Source organism: Pinus tabuliformis, chromosome 1_1 (assembly GCF_031772625.1).
Source record: "Pinus tabuliformis cultivar Carrire ecotype Pingquan chromosome 1_1, CPIR1, whole genome shotgun sequence".
Classification (NCBI taxonomy): Eukaryota; Viridiplantae; Streptophyta; class Pinopsida; order Pinales; family Pinaceae; genus Pinus; species Pinus tabuliformis.
Window position 1 is genome coordinate 154,518,572 of NC_142297.1, and position 22,822 is coordinate 154,541,393.

The 22,822-nt window shown below is 36.0% G+C and overlaps 1 protein-coding gene across 1 annotated transcript in view; it reads left to right on the forward strand.

The window, feature by feature from the left end:
• LOC149212065 (MADS-box protein SOC1-like) overlaps nucleotides 1-22,822 on the forward strand; it is a 411,381-nt gene that overhangs the window by 240,728 nt on the left and 147,831 nt on the right. Inside the window, exon 2 of the mRNA XM_089391687.1 lies at nucleotides 10,413-10,494. Within this exon, the coding sequence (XP_089247813.1) occupies nucleotides 10,413-10,494 (82 nt within the window). The remainder of the gene's footprint in view (nucleotides 1-10,412; nucleotides 10,495-22,822) is intronic.

Sequence of the window (22,822 nt, forward strand, 5' to 3'; positions counted from 1 at the left end):
TCCTCATAAGTAAAGGGATGTCAGAAATTTCTTGGGCTTAACTGGATACCATAGGAGATTCATAAAGGAATTTAGAAAAGTAGCCTCACCTTTTTTTGGATTATTTTCTAAGGACTCTGAATTTTTCTGGTCAGAGAGTTGCCAAGAGGACATAGAAACCCTAAAGGACAAGTTGACCACTGCACCTATACTCCGAGGTCCAAATTGGGCTCTTCCTTTCCACATCCATGCTGATGCCTCTGACAAAGCTATAAGAGCAACTCTAGGTTAGATAGATGACAAGTTGCCTTATGCCATTTATTTCATCAATAAAAATCTATCCAACGCTGAATTGAACTATACTGTGACTGAAAAAGAGCTCCTAGTTGTTGTCCATTCCTTGAATAAATTTAGACATTACATCATTGGTTACCAGACCTTTGTACATACTGACCATGCTGCTATTAAATATTTGATGAACAAGCCTAATGTGAATGCCATAATTATTAGATGGTTGCTTTTATTACAACAGTTTGATCTAACTATCATTGACAAGCCTCGTAGAGAAAATGTAGTTGCATATTTTTTGTCTAGACTTTATTTGCTTGGAGGTGAGGAAGGAATGGTTGATGATAAGCTGCTAGATGAGCATTTATTTGTTATTTCAGTTCTCTCTCCATGGTTTGTTGACATAGGAAAGAATTTCTTCTCTTTCCTAGATTGATTTAGTGGTTACAATCAGAACCAGATTAGCCCAAAGGACCAAGATAAAAACACCTTCACTTGTCCTTGGGGTACCTTTTCTTATAGGGTCCTTCCTTTTGGATTATGTAATGCCCCTACAACTTTTCAGAGAGCAGCCCTGAGCATCTTTGCAGAGCTAGTCCATGACTCTGTAGAAATTTATATGGATGATTTCACTCCCTATGGGTGTGATTTCCTGGAGGCTCTCTCTAGCTTGGGGAAAGTATTAAAAAAATGCGTTGAAATGAACCTATGCCTTAGTCCTCAGAAGTGTGAATTTTGATGAATGCAGGGACTGTTCTAGGTCACTGAATATCCCAAGAAGGACTGCAAGTGGACCCAAATAAAATTGTTATCATAAAGAGGGTCACTACTCCTTAGAAGTAGAGGGATGTTAGAAGTTTGTTGTGCTTAGCTCAATACTATAGGAGATTCATAAAGGAGTTTAGCAAAGTATCCTCACCTTTGTTTGGATTATTATCTAAGGCCTCTGAATTATTTTGGTCAGAGAGTTGCCAAGAGGCTATAGAAACCCTAAAGGACAAGTTGACTACTACACCTATACTTCGAGGCCCAAATTGGGCTTTTCCTTTCCACATCCATGCTGATGCCTCTGACAAAGGTATAGGAGAAACTCTAGGCTAGATAGATGACAAGTTGCCTTATGCCATTTATTTCATCATAAAAAATCTGTCCAAGGCTGAATTGAACTATATTGGGACTGAAAAAGCACTTTGCTCAAGTTGTTGTCCATTCCTTGAATAAATTTAGACACTACATCACTAGTTACTAGACCTTTATACATATTGACCATGCTGCTATTAAATGTTTGATGAACAGGCCTGATGTGAATGCCAGAATTATTAGATGGTTGTTTTTATTACAACAGTTTGATCTAACTATCATTGATAAGCCTTGTAGAGAAAATGTAGTTGTAGATTTTTTGTCTAGACTTGTTTTGCCTGCAGGTGAGGAAGGAATGGTTGATGATCAGTTGCTAGATGAGCATTTATTTTCTATTTCAATTCTCTCTCCATGGTTTGCTAACATAGCCAACTACTTAGTGACTGCACAGTTCCCTCCAAATTTTTCCTGCAAGGAAATAACAGAATTATAAGAAAGAGCGCCCTATTCACTTGGATTGGGGGTAATCTCTTGAGGCTAGGCCTAGATAAAATATTGAGGAGATGTGTCAGGGAGGAGGAAGTCTTTGACATCCTCTTGGCCTATCATGATGGGCCTTGTGGAGGTCACTTTGCAGGCCTGGCTACTACTAGAGCACTCTCCACCAATATGCAAGAAGATACATCAGTCGATGTGACGAGTGCCAAAGAATGGGGAAACCTACTGCCATGGATGAAATGCCTTTGCAACCTCAAGTGACTCTTGAGCCATTTGAAAAGTGGGGCCTGGATTTCATTGGGCCCATTGATCCACCATCAGGGCAGAAAAAGTACATAATTGTGTACACTGATTATTTGACAAAGTGGGTTGAAACCAAGGCTGTGAAGGTAGCAAAAGAAGAGAAAGTGGTTGAATTCTTAACGTAGATTGTGTTTTACAATTTTGGGTACCCTAAAGAGCTAGTCACTGATCAAGGCGCTCAATTCACCTCACACCTCATTGAAAATATGTTGAGCCAACATAAGATCAAAAACAGGAAGTCAAATTCTTATCATCCTTAGGCCAATGGACAAGTAGAGGTTACCAACAGAGCATTGGAAGGCATTCTCATAAAGGTTGTGAGCAGTAGCGAAAATATTGGGTTGCGATACTAGTGGAGGCCACTTGGGCCGATAATACAACTTGGAACACAATCACTGGCTTCGCCCCTTATGATTTTCTCTATGGAAAGAAGGCTTTGCTTTCCATTGAGTTTGATTACAACACTTTGAGAATGGCAGCACAGTTGGATTTCGATTTTACAAGGGCACAACAAGAGAGGCTGCTCCAGCTCAATGGTTTAGATGAATTCAGGATGCATGCCATCCTACACACAAAAGTGACTCTAGTACAAATAAAGGTTTGGCATGACAAAAAACGTCAAACACAAAATTTTTCAAAAAGGTGATTGGGCTCAGCTATATGACTCCAAGTTCAAGGATTTCAAAGGCAAATTGATGCCCAGATGGTTGGGCCCATAACTGATAGAGAAGTGTCATGACAATGGGGTTGTGCAAATAAGGACCATTGATGATGTAGGTATCCCCTTGTTGGTCAATGGATACAGATTAAAAGCCTATAAAAGACCTCTGTCAAGGGAAGATTTCATCAGTACCATCAGTGAGGAAGTGAATGTGCTTGGAAGTGTCTCAACTTCTAGCTCACAAAATTCTTGAAGACTATTTTATTTTTGAAAAAAATGGAAAACAACAATAAGGGACTTAGGTGAAAACCTTTATGAGGCACTCGAGGGCAATTTTGGGTTGAAAACCTCCTTGAGGAAACTCAACAGTGAAAAAAAAAGTAAAATGAAAAGATCCCTGGGTGAAAACCTCTATTGAGGCAGTTAGGGTAGGCAAACAGGTTGAAAACCTCCTTTGAGGCAACGTGTGTGTCTTAATTTTTTTTTTAAATGACATTACAGGGATCTGTTGACAAGGTTAATCCTCTCCGCAGACATAGATGACTCCCCTATACCAATGAGTGGGTCTAGCAACTAAAGTGACAATCAACTAGACATATTCCTAGGTTTCAATTGAAAATAATAACGAAAGATATGGCCTACCTCGTTCTCATTATATTATGATTTCCTTTGTTGAGGACCCTAAACCACTTGTATCACAGGCTCGTTCTTTCTTTTCTCAGTGTTTATGCACTTGCAAAAGTGATCAAGACACAACAAGGTATGCCAAAACAAATAGAAAATCCAATAACAACCTTCTTAATTGATTAAGGAATGTCACGCTAAATGATACATGAACATATACATTTTGGGAAGATGCACCATCAATTGTATATTATTAATAAATAAAGGGAAGCTTACAGCTAAAGCCTTGATGTTGAAACTCTCTCCTTGAGTGGTAATCCAAGTCCAAGCCAAGAACTCTCCAAGCACTCCTTCTGCAAGTCAAATGAATAGCCTCTAGGCACAAGCCTAGCATAAGGGTGCAAATAGACATAGACCAACCATTTGGGAATGGGAGAGGATGAATTTATAGGCTGGGAAAGGGAGTTAGGAGTTATCCAAATATAGGATTAGGCCCTCATCTCAAGGAGGTATCTCATAGGATAAGACAAAGAGGCCAAGTTGGGAGAATTCGACCTCATCTATGCAAAACAACCTCCATCTCGTCGCTCTTGAAGCTTCTAGATCACGAAGCTTCTCATATTCTTTGGAAAAATGATTTTTTTGGGATTATTGCGGGTATGCAAGGGAACATAATGATGCCATCGCTAGTCAAATATAGTGCAATAGGAAACCATCACTATTTTAATCCTTATAAGAGCGATGATCCTGATTTTAGGGTTTTAAGAGCTATTTCTTCACGGAAAGCTCAAGGCATTTTCCAATCAAAGTCTTAGGAGGGATCTAAGTTGTATACATAGATGAGTATACTATATAATGGTCATGTTTCAGGCAGTTCAAGGTATGTCACAGGGAAGTGCAGGGGGTGTGACAAAATACTGTGTAACAGGATCTCAAACCTGGCCACTAATAAAATTTTGTGATTTTTGCAGGTTTTTAAAGGAAACAAAGGACTCAGAGTTAAGAGGATAGCAAGCCAAGAAACACCCCATTCTTCCTTCATTCACTTCATATCTCCCATGCCTACTAGGTCTCCATCATCCATCCTCATTTCCAGGCATCAAAAAATAGTTTTATGCAATTTTTTGACTTCTACGGGGTTTCCTGTAGTTGCTACAGGAGTTTTGTGTAGTACTACATGATTTCGTGAAACTCTACAGGAATGAAATTGCGATTGAGATGCGATGATGCAGGACTATTATAGGTTGAAAGAGGGGACCACACACATCACCACCTCTCACCCAACACCTACTCATGACCATACCACCCTTCGTATCCATCAAAAACAACTCAGAAAAAAAACAAGTTAGAAAAAATATAGGAAAAAAAGTCCAAGGGTCATGCCATCATTGGCCTCACTCACCTACCACTCTATCTCCTTGATTGCCATCCTTCCAATCCTACATCACCACCCATTCCTCCTCCAAGTGAAAAAAGGCAAGAAAAAATGATGAAAAAGGAAGCTACAGGATTTCCTATAGTAACTACAGGAAACCCTATAGCATCCCGTGCTCTCACAACAACAGTTCTCCATGCATTATCCTTCAACACCAAGGAAAGAAAAGATCTCCAACACCCCTGCAAACACTACGACTCCCATCGAGAGCTTAGCAACAACAACAATAAGAGAAAGCACCTGCACACAGCAACAAAGAGGACAACCACATCCACAAAAGAAATATACAGAAAAATGACCAAGGAAAAGAACTTACTTCAACAAAAAGAAGCACAACAGAGTCACCCTCCAGCATGCAATAAATAAGTGAAGGAAGGTATAGGTATGGCAGGTCATTCGAATTCATCACTAAGTACAATATAGTAAAAGTGTAGGAATATGAAAAAGTTGATTTTATAAGCTGGAGGTGGCCAGTTAAGTTGGCCACCCTCAGATTGATATAAAAAGTGAACTCCCATTCAGACTCGCACATGGCAACATCACATCAAGAAGAATGAGCTGAAAAGGTGGTTGAGTTAAGTTGTGTGAGAGTGGGTGATGATTACGAGGAGAGGCTGCATTATAGCTGACGGTGAGCCAACGGTCCCAAAGAGGAAATCCCATACATTGCTAGCCAATACAATGCTCCAAGGAATCATCTATAAAAAGAAAATATTTTGAACTCTCATGCACCATTTGTTCATTTTGAGATCATAGAGGACTGGGACCACCTTGGAGAGCCATCGAGGAGGCAAACCTGTTTTAGCCATCCTACAGGAAACAACACTATAGGAGCAATTACATGAAACACAGGGAGCTACAGGAAACAATGGAAATTCACAGAGAACACTAAAAGGAGGTGCATAGGGTCCAAATGCTCACAAATTCCGGTGATCCAAAGCATCACAGTGAAAGGTAGGTGGCCCATATCTCCTATGCTTTGAATTTATATCTAGGAATAGATAAATAAATAAATTTAAATATCATAAGATTTTTATAATCCCATATAGATATTATGTTCCCATTATAACTTGTAATCTAACAACACGCGTTCCATTATAACATCTTATTGGCTCTATCTAAACATCATCCGAAGAAGTGATAATTTATTTCATTATCGTCGATTAAGGAGTGATAATATGTTTAATAATGAATATGTGTCTTATCATTATTATTCTCACACCCTCCCTGAAATTCAATTGAAAATCAATGTAATTGAGTAGGATGTGCACCAAGAACATCAATAAATTATGGAATCCAAGGTTGTATATGGCATTGTAGCTCAGATTCAAGATATGGGAACACTAGAGGATGTTGGAATCACTACATATATAATGTTGATCTCTATTAGCATGTCAATTTACTTTTTGGGAAATTTCTTGTTGATACAAGGGAGGCAGAGGATAACGACATGCACAAGTTGGAGAAGTTGAAGTATGCATGATGAATGTACAGGGTCGTCTGGCATGTGTCGAGATGGGTTCACCTCTACGTTCTAAAACAAAACCATGCTAGAAGGACATCAATGATCCCACCAATTCAGACACTTCCTTGTCTTCCTGGTTTACAAGTTTTTCTTCATTTCTGTTATGTTTAATTCGCTAATAATTTTGGTCTAGATGATAATCACTCTAAGGAATGGATTTCCCACCTCTAGGATGGTATTTTTTCCTTTTAGACACACATAGCTGTGTTGGACATGCTCACATACATAGCTATCCATAATTTTGTTTTTTTTTTTTCTAGTTTTCCCCTCTATGGGGTGGCAAATCTCTCTAATTTCTCTATAGTTTGGGTGTTTCTTTCCTCAACTAATTTTTGAACAATGATTAAATAACAATTTTTGTTTCTCTAGTCTACTTTCCAGTTTGGAATGCCAAAGACAAAGACTCTTGAGTGGTTCTAATGGTTAAGAGCATGTGTTTTCTCCTAAGAGGTCACAGGTTCAAAAACAGAGGGGGGTAGTGTATGTATGCCTTTGTAGACTTAGCAATCAAATCGCTGGGTGGAGGTGGGTCCCTTGTCCCACAAACAAGGGGGTCTCATACACCAAATTGGTGTGTGGCTTGGTCCTCACCTTAAAATTGGATAATAATAATAATCTATCAAAAAGAAGGGGAATTGTTACAAATAATAACCAAATTGTCCCTTTTTAAAGGTTTTATAATAAAAATCAAGAACTATAGTATCCTTCTTTCCTCACATTATGGACTTGACCATCATACATGCAACTAATGCTCGAATAATTCTCAAACTTCACCATCTCTTCAATTCTTGTTGGGTTGAGCTAAGGTGTTTAAAGAAGATAGCTTATGTAGAATCCTCCCTTGCAATGGGATCTTCATCTGTAATGATGATGATGATCTCTTTGCAACTTTCTAGGTAGTGTAACCTTAAATGGCCTTCACCACAAATCATAATGATTGTTTGTTTATTAATTTTCTCAAGTGTACTATGAAGGACAAGATAAAACCAATATAGATGTGTCAAATCCTAGAACAAGTCTTGCTTCATAGGAGATCATACAAAGGTATGATAGGTTAATAATGTTATGGAAATGGGAAGGAATTTGATTCTTCATGACATGACCATCAAAGTCAATTTATGCATAGATAATTTTCATTTCAAAGTATACCTTTGAACCTAGGATTACTTTTATTTTTCAAACAACCTCTTATAAGAGGGAAATTAGAGCATCTTGTTTCCGTGCTTGGGAATTATTTAAAATATAACTTATTTGATTAAGTATTTAGTTAATTTAACACATCCCTCCCATTTACATATTCTTGGACAAGCCAAAAAATGGGGGAGACTTATACAATGAGGTGGTATCAAGCTTCATTTGCTTAATATTACCTCTTCACCTCTTTACCCCTTCAAATATTTTATAGACAACGAGGGGCATTTTCCAATTGCACTAGACCTTTCATGTTTGAATAGAGAAATTTTAAAATTAAACTTTTTTGAGATGCTAGATCATGAAGGGGAGCAACTTTTTCGTAATTGCAATGGAAGTGAAGGGAAAGGGTGGAAAGTGTCATGTATGAGGTGGAGATGCAATGGTACTTAAGCAAGCCATCTAGCAATCTAACTTGACCATGGGAGATGGTTCCCTTCAATGAGCAAACCATGTAGTATATAGTTTGACAAGAGAAACAAACATGATAAGGTCACTATGAAGTGTTGTAAGTCCTACTTTGGGAAACACCATTGTCATCAATCACTTAGGATCAAAACACTTCATCGTCACACGTGTATATCAAATGACACCATTAAAATTGCATTGTTTTTGCCATGTGAATTTAATGAAGACTTCTAATACTACATGTTTGAGTTTGCATCAATGCTTGAGCCAGATATTATAGAAGCAACTAAACTAATTAAGGTCACATAATATAGTAAGAACATATGTAAACAAACTAACTTTCATAATGCTAAGCAACATACACTTTTGGAGTGCTTCTTCAAATACTTACATCCTAAAGGTTAGCCAATTCTATATTATTTCAAATTATATACTGTTTTATTTGATAATAGTTTACATAGTTTAAAATATTTCATAAACAAAATTGTTATTTAATTTATTAATATATATAATCATAATTCGCCTGAACTAAAGTGAATAATTTAAAATGGAATTGAGAGAAGGATTCTGTGGCTACAAAAACAGAAAATAATAGGGTGAACAAATACCGTATCTTTGCACTTAATATGAGATTGACATTAGGGTTCGATATGTACAAAAAGCGACTTAATATGAGATTGACATTAGGGTTCGATATGTACAAAAAGTGAAAGAAATAGAGTCATATCATTGTGTTGAAGATGGTGGACATGGTCAATATGGTCTAGATACCTGTGTGGAGATTTTAACTAATACCTAACCTGTTATTGCCTTTAGAGCTGAGACATTTATTGATGGTGTAAGATAACGGAAAGTCAATTTGGAGGACTACTCTCACAAGTGAGGAAGAAATCTCTAGCAATGAATTTTGCCTGATACTAAGGGATAAAGATTAAATTAAGAAAAACAGTCCAAGTATTATTTTATAGATTACCGTTTATGATATTATATTAAAACGAAAATGCTTAGCTCACTTCTATATTTACCGCATAGCCCTTGAGAAGTGTGATTTTCATTTTACCGATAACTGGAAATCATGCATTTATGTTTCTCTTCTCTTTCAAATTTAAATTGTTACGTCCACATACAAAAGACACATAATTTTTCAAACCGATTACTTATGTATATGGCAATGAGAGGCATTGAGTAAAAGCAGCGAATAATTCTTCTCACCTCGTAGACTTCTATAATTTCATGTATCTTCGCTGGCATCATCTGTAACCTTTTAATGGTCTCTGAAAACACCTATCCTTATGTATTTAGCTATTGACTTAACCGCACAAGTATTGTTTCAGTTTCTGTGCAAAAACTGTTACTTCATCAACGTTCCCTCCAGCACATGTTGCATTGCATATTCGTTAGCTGACTGAAAATGTGTCTCATCGCTTCGGAGCGTTGTCCACATAAAATGCATAGCATGAATGAAAAATCAGCCAAATATGACGTATGTAGTTACTTTGTATCTGCTCACGCTTCAATTGCGTTTTGTTATAGTGCGCTTTCCTAATTCCAAGCGATGCTGGAACCCTAATCAACCAGCACGTCCTCACGGTCATTGGATTTTCTTGCTAGCCAGTCAAAACTATTGAATACTTGCAAAATGATAACAGGATGAAGTGTCCCTCTCACAATCAATTATGCTTTCTACCTAACAATCCATTACAGTCAATGCTCAATCAATGATAAATACAGTGTTTCATCAAACGGATTGTTGATGACGAGGGCCGAAATCTTAACCTGGGCTCTAATTAAGATCACTAAGTATCAGGATCGAAACCATAACTTTAAATTAATGAAGGGTGATTTCAATTTTTATGTTTTTGTTATTTTCATTACATTTTTTTCTCAAAATGAAGAAGGTTTACTTTTTTCTAAAGAGTATTGACCGAGTATTTTATTGCATACAGTGCCGGTCTATTATAGTGTTAGGACCATAAGTGCTGGTGTGTTATAGTGTTAGGATCACAACCTAGAGTAAAAGTATGAACAGCTATGTTTTATGGTTTTCCTTTTCATTTTTTCACGAATTCTTCAGCATTGTACCTTTCTTGTTTTATTGTTTTCTTAATAATTTTCAAAATAGTTTTTTAAATTGATTACTATATATATAATATGACTGTTTTAACTGTATAAAACAGTAAATTGCATTCGTAAAGGATTACATGAATGGTCACTTATTTTCAATAATCTTTCAAGAGATTTCATTCTTAAAATAAAGTTATGAATTTAATTTTAATAAAATTGTTGATAATATTTTATAAAAATGTTAATAATATTTAGAATTAATGATATATTGTATTATTTATGTAATATAAAATATGAACAAATTAATATTTTATTTTAAATTAGTGATATATTTTTTTGTGGTGTGAACTTTGAAGTATGGGAAAATTGTTGGAGAGGTATGAAAAGAATTCACGAGAAAGTGGTATAAGCAATGCGGCTAAAGAGAAAGATAATCAGGTATTTCTGAACCTTGTGTATTTTATTCCTATATAAAATATTTGATATTTAATGATAATTTTTTTAAGAAATTTTAAATTAGTAAATTGTTATTAATATTGAATTATTACAAATAAAGTGAATGTTGTTTAAAAATATAATAATTTTTAGTTTTAATGATATATAAATATGGTTTAATATTAAATAATATTAAACAATAAAGTTTAGTTGATTTTATTTTTATATATTTTATTTGTTTTCTATATAATAATAGTTGTTTATCAATTTTATTGTTTTTAGTATGCAAAGTATATGGAGAGTTTAGTTTCTAATCTATCAATAAAATGTTACTCCACAACATTGCATATTGTTTAGCTATGGGACAGAGTTTAGTTACAAGAAACCGAGTAAATGCAAATTAAAGAATAGATGCACAATAATGATTCTAAACAATTCTATAACCTACAGAGATTCCTTGTTGCAGACCAGTTATAATTTATAAAATTCGTTATTACTCAATTTTAAGCTTTTGTAATTGGATTCAACAAAATCTTTTGTTAATTAACAATTCCCGTGTGAAGTCATACTGTGGATTACAATCACAAAAATCGTTGTAAGTTACAGCAGGGAAAGTAACTATACTAAATTAAATCCACACAACTTAAAATAAATAATTGCTTAACAACCGATGGAAAGAAACACAATCGTCGCACAGGGGACCTCCTAGCTTAGTGAACATTGTTGGAGAAATCCTATGAAATTGAGGTTATAAAACTAGGAGAAGAAATACGTATAACATGGCAACACTAGAAATTTAACTCATGATCACCAAAACCTTGTAATAATAACTCATGATCACCAAAACCTTGTAATAATATCGAAATACAGAGTCTCATATCTGATTATCTGTCTCAAATTTCATACTATGGATATTTATACATTTCAAAGAGAGATCGTTGGAGATCCTTCCTACACAGATTTTCAAAATGGATTCATCTACAACATCGAATCAGAGACGTTTGTTGATGTATGAAACATATTTCTTGATCCATTTATGGAGAAATTATGATATCAAATACATAAATTTCTTTATTCGATATCATTAAATTAGAGTTGACTGTGAATCTGATCCGAATACTCTGGAACCCATTCAAATACATTTTGCCACTGCATACACTGCCTTTTATTCATATGTTTGAACTGCAACTTTGACTTGATCTTTATGCGGACTTGGAGAGTGACAGGTGGATAAGATTTTGGACGTAATTTATAATGTTGAAATATAATTTCAACTGCAGATTATTTTACACTTTGCGACGCTATCTCATCGCAAAATCGCATGCATGAACTTAATTCCGTTTGATTCACTGCATGAAATTTACTTGAAGTAAAAGTTTCACTTACGGCAGTTTTGTGAGTAAAACAGTAAATGTAATTTATTGTGGGTTGGTAAATGTTGGTAGGATTTTAATTTTATTAGTTTTAGTTTTATGACACAAGTAAAACATATGTAAGGTTAAGTTGTTCATTATTGTATGTAATGAGTGTGAAAAATATGCACAGCAGTGCAATGTAAAAAAAAAAGAGCACGCAGCAGCGTATGTAATTTTCTGTAGTTGAAGTATGTTTTTACAGCAGTGAATGTAAAAGATTACACACAGCAGTGTAATCTCAGGAGGAGATAGTAATTTTTTTTTTTTGTTGAAATGTTCTTGGTGAATCCCTCTAAGAGAGAGGAAGAAATTTGTAACTGAAGTTGTCTTTGATTAATGAATACAAGTTTTATTTGCTCAAATTTTTTTTTTTTAATTTTAAAAGCTTCCCTGTGCTAAGATCCTGTGGAGAAAAACAAAGCATTGTCTCTGTCTTCATCAATATTTTGTTTTTGGAATTTTAACAGTGGTATCACAGCTAGTCTAGGCTCTTTGAAGGTGTCAAAGACGCTAAAGGAAGGACTTTCTTGCTGCAGCAGCTTCTCCAACAGACTCAGTCAAGAAAGATTCAAAGGTATTTCTCAATCCAGTTATTTAAATACCTGACTGTATATTTGAAACATAGTTTGGAGTGTAAGAATGGCCAGTACCAGTACCAGTGATGGGTATTTTTAATATTCAGCTCCCACAGTTTAATGGAAAAAACTATGACTATTGGGCAATAACCATGAGAGCCCTGTTTGCCTCACAAGAGTTATGGGAAATAGTTGAAGATGGTTTTAAAGAACCAGCAGATGAAAATGAGTTTAATAATCTAACTCAGGCAGAGAAAGATCTGTTGAAGAGCTATAAGAAGAAGGATTCAAAAGCCCTTGTATTTTTGTATCAAGCAGTGGACCAGAGTGTGTTTCAAATGATAGCAGCAGCAAAGACATCCAAAGAAGCATGGCAAACTCTCAAGACAACCTATCATGGCATGGAGAAAGTGAAGACAGCAAAACTACAGTTGCTCAGGAGAGATTTTGAGAATCTGTGCATGAAGGAGTCAGACAATATTGACTCATTCTTCACACATGTGATTGGTCTGGTCACACAAATAAGGACTCATGTAGAAGTTCTTGAAGAAAGGAGGATTGTGGAGAAAATATTGAGGGTCCTACCCTCAAAGTTTGATGTGATTGTCACCACCATAGAAGAGACAAAGGATCTCTCAAACTTTTCAGTTGATGAACTTCATGCATCACTGATAACAGATGAGCAGAGGTTGAGTAGAAATGAAAACTCATCTCTAGAGCAAGCCTTTAAGACCTAGATGTACTTTGGAAGAGGAAGAGGTGAAGGCAGAGGAAACAAGAGAGGAAGAGGCAAAAGCCAAAACAGAGGTGGAAGGAACAGTCCAGCAAATGCTCAAGGAAGAGGCAGCAATCTAAATCAAAATCAAGGCCAAGGCAGCAGCCAACAAAGTGGACAACATCATGCTAAGGACAAAGGTATGAAAAATCCAATGTCCAATGTTATTATTGTAAAAAATATGGGCATTATGCCAATGAATGTAGGAAGAAGCAGCATGATATGAGTAATAGATCTAGTGCAAATATCACTAGAGAAAATATCAGCCAAGATAATGTGTTTTTAGCTTGTAATATGGCTGAAACAAACAGTGAAGATATATGGTTTCTAGATTCTGTTACAGCAACCATATGACAGGAAACATAGCCCTGTTTTCTACTCTAGATCAAAGTGTGAAGTCACAAGTCACACTTGGGACTGATAGCAAAGTTTCTGTTATGGGTAAAGGAGAAGTTAAAATATTTACAAAGAAAGGTGAAAAGAAAACTATAGCAGATGTATATTATGTTCCTGGAATGAGATGTAACCTCTTGAGTATTGGACAGCTTGTTCAAAAGGGTTACAATGTCTTCTTTGTGAATGATGTATGCACCATCATGGATAGGGCACCCAGCAAAAGATGCATTACTGAAGTGAAGATGACGAGGAACAGAATGTTCCCTCTCAGAATAAAAGCAGATTTGAGAAACAAAGAAGTAATAGCAGCAGTTACCCAAGAGGCTTTCCAAAGCGTACCAAAGGATGAAAATTGGTTGTGGCACTTGAGATTTGGACATCTCAACTTTGAAGGTCTTAACTTGCTGAGTAGAAAAGGAATGGTAAGAGGATTACCATTGATAGAGAAACCGGACAGCCTTTGTGAAGGTTGTATCTTGGGGAAACAACACAGATAAAGTTTTCCATCACGGAAAAGCATCAGGGCAAAAGCACCCTTAGAAATTGTCCACTCAGATTTATGTGGACCGATGCAAACCCCATCATTAGCAGGCAACCAATATTTTCTAACATTCATTGATGATTTCACCAGAAAAACTCGGGTTTACTTTCTAAACAACAAAAGTGAAGTGTTTGAAAAATTTCGAAATTTCAAAGCACTTGTGGAAAATCAAAGTGGGCTGCATATCAAAGTTCTAAGAACTGACAGAGGAGGTGAGTATATCTCCAAAGAATTTCTACGGTTTTGTAGAGAAAATGGAATACACAAACAGTTTACCACAAGGTACACTCCGCAGCAAAATGGAGTTGCTGAAAGGAAGAATAGAACAATCATGGATATGACGAGGAGCATGTTGAAGGCAAAGCATTTACCAAATGATTATTGCGCTGAAGTTGTACACTGTGCAATATATATTTTGAATAGGTGTCCTACAAAAGCAGTGATGAACAAAGTGCCAGAAGAAGCATGGAGTGGGAGAAAGCAAGGAGTCACCCACATGAAAGTTTTTGGATGTGTGGCTTATACACACATTCCAGATCAGCTAAGGAAGAAGTTGGACAACAAAGGGGAGAAATGTATTTTCATTGGATACAGTGAGGAATCCAAAGCTTACAAGTTGTATATCTCATCTACCAAGAAGTTTTTTGTGAGCAGAGATGTTTAATTCATTGAGGAGGAAGCTTGGGATGGAAGCATAGAGAAAACATTGAATGTTAAGAACTGTTTGTCTCGTGATGAAGATGATGAAGAGATTGCTGAAATACATCCCCAAACAGCAGCGCCAACACAAGGACAGCAAGGGACACCCTTGAGGAGAAATGAGAGTGCTTCTCCAAGCACACCACAAGGAGGAAATTCAAGTGCATCTTCAAGCACTTGCACACCAAATGAAAGAGGTAAGAAGTTCAGAAATTTAAGTGATATTTATGATGAATGTATGAATTCTTTGTTTGCTTTATATTGTCATGTTGATGACCCTATTCATTTCGAAGATGCAATTAAAGATAAGAAATGGATAGAAGCTATGGATGAGGAGATTAAGGCCATAGAAAGAAACAAGACATGGGATTTGGTTGAGCTACCAAAAGGTAAAGAAGTCATTGGAGTTAAATGGGTCTATAAGACCGTGAGCAATGCTGAAGGCAAGATAGAAAGGCACACGGCAAGACTTGTTGTCAAGGGATACAAGCAGCAGTATGGGAGAGACTATGAGGAAACTTTCGCACCAGTTGCAAGAATGGAAACAGTGAGAGAAGTGCTGTCCATAGCAGCACAAAACAAGTGGAAAGTTTACCAAATGGACGTGAAGTCAGCATTCTTAAATGGAATATTAATGGAAGAGGTTTACATTGAACAACCTCCAGGCTATGAGAAGAAAGGCCAAGAGCACAAAGTGTGCAGATTGAAGAAAGCTCTTTATGGGCTGAAGCAAGCGCCAAGAGCATGGTACAGTAGGATAGATTCCTATCTACTGGAAAATGAATTTGCAAAGTGTGAGGGAGAACCCACCGTCTACATCAAAGAAAAGTATGGTAAAATCTTAATTGTTGTGTTGTATGTTGATGATGTAATTTTTACAGGTAATGATGACTACCTCATTGAAAATTTCAAATCAGTCATGAAAGAAGAATTTGAAATGACTGACATGGGCTTGCTGAAATACTTCTTAGGAATAGAAGTAAATCAAAATGAAAATGGGATTTTTATCTCACAAGCAAGATATGTAAATGAAGTGTTGGGTAGATTTAACATGCAGGACAACAAGGCAGCAATCACTCCCACAGTAATGGTATTAAAACTCAGCAAAGAGGACAGCAGCAAGGATTTTGATCCTAGCGTGTACAAGAGCATAGTTGGCAGCCTTATGTACTTGACTACAACTAGGCCGGACATTATGCACGCTGTGAGCTTAATTTCCAGATTCATGGAGAGGCCAAAAGAAGCACATTGGCAAGCAGCAAAAAGAATTCTGAGGTATGTCAAAGGTACAAAAAGATTTGGCATTTTGTATACTTTTTCAGAAAATTCAGATTTAGTTGGCTACACCGATAGCGATTGGGCTAGAAGTGTAGATGATTGGAAAAGCACATCCGGTTATCTCTTTCACATGGGTTCAGGAGCAATTTCATGGGCTTCTAAGAAACAACCCATTGTGGCGTTGTCTACAGCAGAGGCAGAATACGTGGCAGCTACAACAGTAGCGTGTCAAGCGGTTTGGATGAGAAGGATGCTAAGGAGCCTATGCCAAGAGCAGGCAAAAGCAACTATTATTTTTTGTGACAATATCTCAGCTATTGCGTTGTCCAAGAATTCTGTGTTTCACAAGCGAATGAAACACATTGATACAAGGTTTCACTACATCAGAGAATTGGTGAACAACGGAGAAATTGTTTTACAACATTGCAGCACTCAAGAGCAGGTTGCAGACATTCTAACCAAACCATTGGGGCAGAAAAATTTTGAGTTTTTGAGGAAATGTCTGGGTATGATTAATAACCCAGCAGTTGAAATTAAGGGGGAGTGTTGAAATATAATTTCAACTGTAGATTATTTTACACTTTGCGATGCGATCTCATCGCATATCGCAAATCGCATGCATGCACCTACCTCCGTTTGATTCACTTGATTTCTGCCGATTGCGATGTTGCGATGCGATCCGATCGCATATCGCAGATCACACCCAAATGTTATTGCTTCACTCTTCTCTTCCGCCGAATGCGATTTCGCGATGCGATCAAATCGCAAATCGCATATTTAAATGGTCAACATGAAATTTATGTGAAGTAAAAGTTTCACTTACCGCCAGTTTTGTCAGTAAAACAGTAAATGTCAGTGAAACAATAAATGTAATTTACTGTGGGTTGGTAAATGTTGGTAGGATTTTAATTTTATTAGTTTTTTTTTTAATTCTCGGGTGTAGTTTTAGTTTTATGACACAAGTAAAACATATGTAAGGTTAAGTTGTTGATTATTGTATGTAATGAGTGTGAAAAATATGCACAGCAGTGCAATGTAAAAAAAAAAGGAGCACGCAGCAGCGTATGTAATTTTCTGTAGTTGAAGTATGTTTTTACAGCAGTGAATGTAAAAGAGATTCTTACACACAACAGTGTAAAATCTCAGGAGGAGACAGAGTAATTTTTTTTTTTTGTTGAAATGTTCTTGGTGAATCCCTCTGAGAGAGAGGAAGAAATTTGTAACTGAAGTTGTCTTTGATTAATGAATACAAGTTTTATTTTGTATGAGGAAAAACTCTGTCTGCTCAGAATTTTTATTTTTTTTAAAAGCTTCCCTGTGCTAAGATCCTGTGGAGAAAAACAGAGCATTGTCTCTGTGTTCAGATATTTTGTTTTTGGAATTTTACCATTAAAATTCCCAACATATAATCATATTAAACTCTTTGATCTCGTTCTAAAATACTTGTAACCATCGAAAACTACAACTCCGTTACATAATCCATTAGTGGCTATATAATTTATGATTATGTAGAATTTTTATTGAAATATTTTTTAAATCGTTTTACAAAAGAAGAAATGAAAATATGTGGAGAATGGACCATTTACCCTGAATATTCTTTGATATTCAATCAGACAAATGAAGACCTTATATCAAAAGGATGAAATTCGAGTGTAAGATGGATGGTATCCATGAATTTTTGGAGAAAATGATGAGCAAAATAATGACAAAAAGAGTTTATTTCAAAGACCCATAGTTAGCTATAAAGGATTCAACAACATTGTTGTGTCAATTTAGGTTCTATTAGAATGAAGAAGGATTCTCGTCGATCCACTCTATATTTTATCATTAGATGTAAGTTTTGTTTATGGAAATAAACATTGATTTTTCCCCACTTTGTTGTAGGGTTTATTTTTTTTACAGTTACTTATATATTTTATTTATAATGTGGCTTTATGTAATTTTGATTTGATTTGATTTTATGGATTTTACTAACCTAGGGAGAAAAATGACATCTTGCCTAGGCTTTTTTAGTGGGTTGTGTGAATGCTATGCCAAGAATGTTACAAAAGTGTGGTACAAAATACCACAAGCCAATGGAGAGTGAGACTTTTGAAACCAAAAAATGTTATATCTTTATCATATGAACATTGATTTTGTAGTTATAGATTTCATCTATACTTTAACTTGATTTTTCTGTGGTTGCTTATTTTTGTTAACTCAAAATAAGAAATGAAAACTTGCTTAGGCTTCTTTTGATTTAGAATACGAATGATGATTATAGGAATGTTGCTAGAGAATGTTACAACCTTTTCTGTAACAGCCTACTTCGTGCTATAGAAATACTACTCCCTGATGTAAAATGACACTTTGGAAGCTTCGAATGGGGATACATTTTTCATAGGAACACAATTGTCATGTATTTATTTTTAGATTTCTAATATCTATTCATATTTGCAATGTATTATTCAATAAATAGGCTTTGTAGGGATTATTTACACAATATAGTTAATATGGAATGATTTGTTAGAACTTATAGCAAGGATTTTAACAAGTAACCCCTACAAATTCAATCATCCAAATATTTGGGGGTGAACACGAAGTTGAAAAGGTCTAGCATTCCATCCAATGATAGATGGGTGTTTGAGGGAAAAGTCCCTAGGGCTAGGGTTGGAATCCCCAATAGAGTTTAACATAGAATTCAATAAAGAGACTCAAACAAGAATGCATACAACTTAAATTGACAAAGTCGGTTTGATGTACATATTTGTAGGTCCTATGGTTGATGACATTCCTACAGGGTACAAAACCTAACTTCTCTTACTGAAATTGTAGATTTGCAACATGAACAAGAAACAAGACATGGATCACAACATTCAAAGTATATATGCATATAAATAAGTTAACCCATAAAGGTATCCATTATGCGTTAACTTTCATAAGAAATTAACAATGTAAATATGGATGAAATGTGAGTCTATTTATTAAAATAACACCAACAAAGAAGTAATCATGATACAACTTGATTCAAACTGTTGACACCATCAGGACCTTCCTCAAGATCCTTCCTACTCATGCCAACACAAATCTCCTCTCCAATAGTAGCAATGATATTCAAGATAAGGGAGATCAACATCAATGCAAGGAAACTAAGGTTATGTGGAGATAGGGAAATTCAAAGAGCATAGGGTAACATAGACCTAATCTAAGGGAAATTTGGTAAAGTAAGGATGACATTCATTAGGATGTATATGAGGCCAACTACACGGTGTATTTATACTACCGAAAACCAGTTGAGTTTCCTATGCCACAACCTCCTGTAGCTGGGTTTCTAGTCTAACCCATAAACCTCGCTCTAAACATAACTGAATTATATATTTTTTCAAATTTTAAAAAGTTCTATGCCGAAATCTTTCAATGGAACTGTGTACATATGTGTTTTTATTATGAATAGAGAGCATATACATTTTTATTTTTATTTTTAAGATAAGGATAGGTATGCAAGGAAAAATGTATCTGCCCAAACCAATAATGAACATTTGATGAAAAAGAGGAAACATATGCTATAACAATGGGTAGACAAAAGTAGTTAATATGACCGTGGTGCATCTTTTGAGGGGTTACAATAAGAAGCATATAAAGAATTGGGATGAAGATCTGGTATATATATATATATATATATATATATATATATATATATATATATATATATATATATATATAATATTCTCATAATAGAGGATATTATTGGTGATTCCATAAGAGTGGAAAATTTCATTGAGAATATCAGGAAAATCCATATGTAGGTATAAGAGACACTGTAGATGTCATAGGAAAAATAAAATGCAAGTCATGATCAACATAGAAAAGAGATGTCGTTTAAGTTGGGAGACAAAGTATGGTCACAATTGAACATGGAGATGTTATAGGGTCTTATGAAGAAAATTAAGGCTCTATGATATGGTCCCTTTGAGATGCCAGAGAAGGTGGGAGATAATGCCTATACAATTAGTCTACCCCCATCCATGCATATTTACTCAATGGTGAATGTAGAACATTTGAAGCTCTATGAGCCTTCCATGTTAGACTAGGAAGAGGAACAAGTGCTACCTTTTGTAGAGGATTTGGCACTAGATGCTCAGGAAGAGTTAACAAAAGATATAATTTTACAAAAGATGTCCAAAAATGCAAGACATGAGCAGCATGATCTTTGGTAGATTGGGTTTAAAGGATAGCTTCCAAATAAGGCGAAATGGTAGCTAAAAAGAAGTTGGAGGAAAAATTACCTCCCATCATTGACCAGAATCTTTTGGGCGCCAAAAGCCTCCCAAAATGTGTAGGTGTGATAAATATGGGATCATTATATTATTTTTCATCCATCTTGATGTTTTCAGAGTGGAAACAGCAGAGGAATCAACTCACAAGACCATATTGACCGATAGGAATCAATGTGGCTAATTAGGGTTTAAAGCCTTATAGAAGTATATTAGGGCATCAAATCATTTTTTTGGGTGGTTAAACTTTTTTCTCTTAATTTCCTCACCTTCAAGTGCTATTCTACACATAGGTACTTTTCGAGTGATAGAAGAATCCCCTTAGCCAGAGTTCGTATACAAAACTTATGTCAATTAGATGTTGATCTTCCTGTTTTGACCACCATAATTCGAGAGGATTCCATGTGATGCCCCATTATTCATGGAAGAGTGGCTACCCATGTGGTTATAATGAAGAAGACTCTAGAAGAGTCCATATTGTAACTCTAGTTAGGATTTGAAGGAGTCAACCTTAACCAATACTAGGCTATTGGGTTATGTTATTTTGAGTATGTTGGAAGTTGTTGTCATTGATGTCAAGTTTTGGAGGGAGCTTGTTGAGCTTTCATGGATGATGTTTATGGTGTTCTTGATGTCTTGGTTGTTTCTATTAACATTGTTCTAAGCTTATGATTACTTGGTTTTTTTATGAGTAGCCTACCTTTGAAGGAATTTTGTCTCCAGGTATGTTGTTCAAAAGCACATGAAAAGTGCTTGGTTGGATATCCTTCTCAGAGATATTTTTACTGGTATATGACACTTAGAATATGTTATAATTCCTTGTTCCCTAGGTCTATTCTATGTTTTAGCTAGAAAACATAAACACATTAAAATTTCCTAACTTTAAAACAACTTGCACAACGGAAATTACATTAGAAATTAGCTCAATGTAAAATACACAATATTTTTTCCCAAACCCGATTCCTTATCAGTCCATTAATAAGAAATTCCATAGGGCTCCCTTACCGGGGATTGTAGCCCTTTACAATATTTGTACAAGTTACTTGGGTTGACATTGTGTCCTTTTAACTGTCATCTACCCTTAACCAATGGTTATCCTTTGCCACTAAAATGTGTGGCCACTCTTCACAATTCTAGCTACCCACCTAGAAACCCTTGTCCTCCTTTAGACAACTCACTTTTCTTTCCTTAGCCAGCATGTTTCCCATTGCAACCAAGCTCTTTTATTTGTGTTAGCCCTTGAAATCTCGTTCTAGGCTTTTCCATCTTCTTGTAGCCTTGTTCAAACCCTTAACACATTACCTTGGGCCTAAGACCTTACTTATCTAGCACGTGGACTGGTCCTTTAGTCCAAAAATAACCTGGACAAGCCTGCGACGAAGTCCTTCATCCCTTCCCCTACCTATTTTTATCCTACACTCTATTTACTTTGATCTAGGCCCTCTCTTTTGTCATGCAATCTACTTCAATAGGTCCCCGTTTAGCCTTGCAAGCTATTGCTTAGTCCTGCAGTCAGATTGCTCTTATCTAAAAGCTCCTCTTTCTCCAACCTATAACCCTTACTAGGCTTTGTTCATGCTTCAATCCTCTTCTTGTCCCTACATTCTACCCTAATAGCCTTGTGACCAATCTGCTTTTATCTATTTCAATCTTAGTGTGCCTTATCTAGGCCTTGTCCCTCCTTGCACATCAATATACAACGTTTTGGCTGCCCTAATTCACTTTTGGCTAGTCCGTGATAGACCCTAAACGGACCCTTGTTCAAGCAAGGATAGCTCAACCTTCTCTCACTAGTTGTGTCTTCCTTCAACAACCCTACTTGACCTCCTTCCAACCACAAAAAACTTTATTTTATAGAGTTCCCTTGCTTCCTTTCTTTTTCCTCCCTCGGCTCCCTTTGCAACCTACAACTAAGTCACATCTAGCCTCTTCCACACAAGAAGAATACTTCATATCATTGTATTTATACATTTCCAAGGGGTGTGTCTCTTAGCCTTGCTGGCTAATCTGAGCTCACTTAACACCTTAAGATGACTTATAGTTAAATTAAAAATATTAAATGTTTCTCCTTTGGTGCAAAACCCTAACAAACAAACCAAGAATCCCCATGGGCTTTTCCAACCATAAATGCCATCTGATCTACCAAATTTTAACACTCCCTCTTATTAAGGAAGATATTTTCACCACCACCTAGAAGTGGCACTATCTTTGAACCTAATATACAACCACATCCTTTTGGAAGACGAAGATATTCAAAGACTCCATGCTTCTAGAAGCTTCCCGATTCAAAGCATCTTGCATAGCCATCCAAACCATGAATTTCCTTGTTCCTAGAAATCTCTAGCTCCATGAATTTTCCTTGCATGACCATGACTTCCTTGCATGCACCATGCCATTTC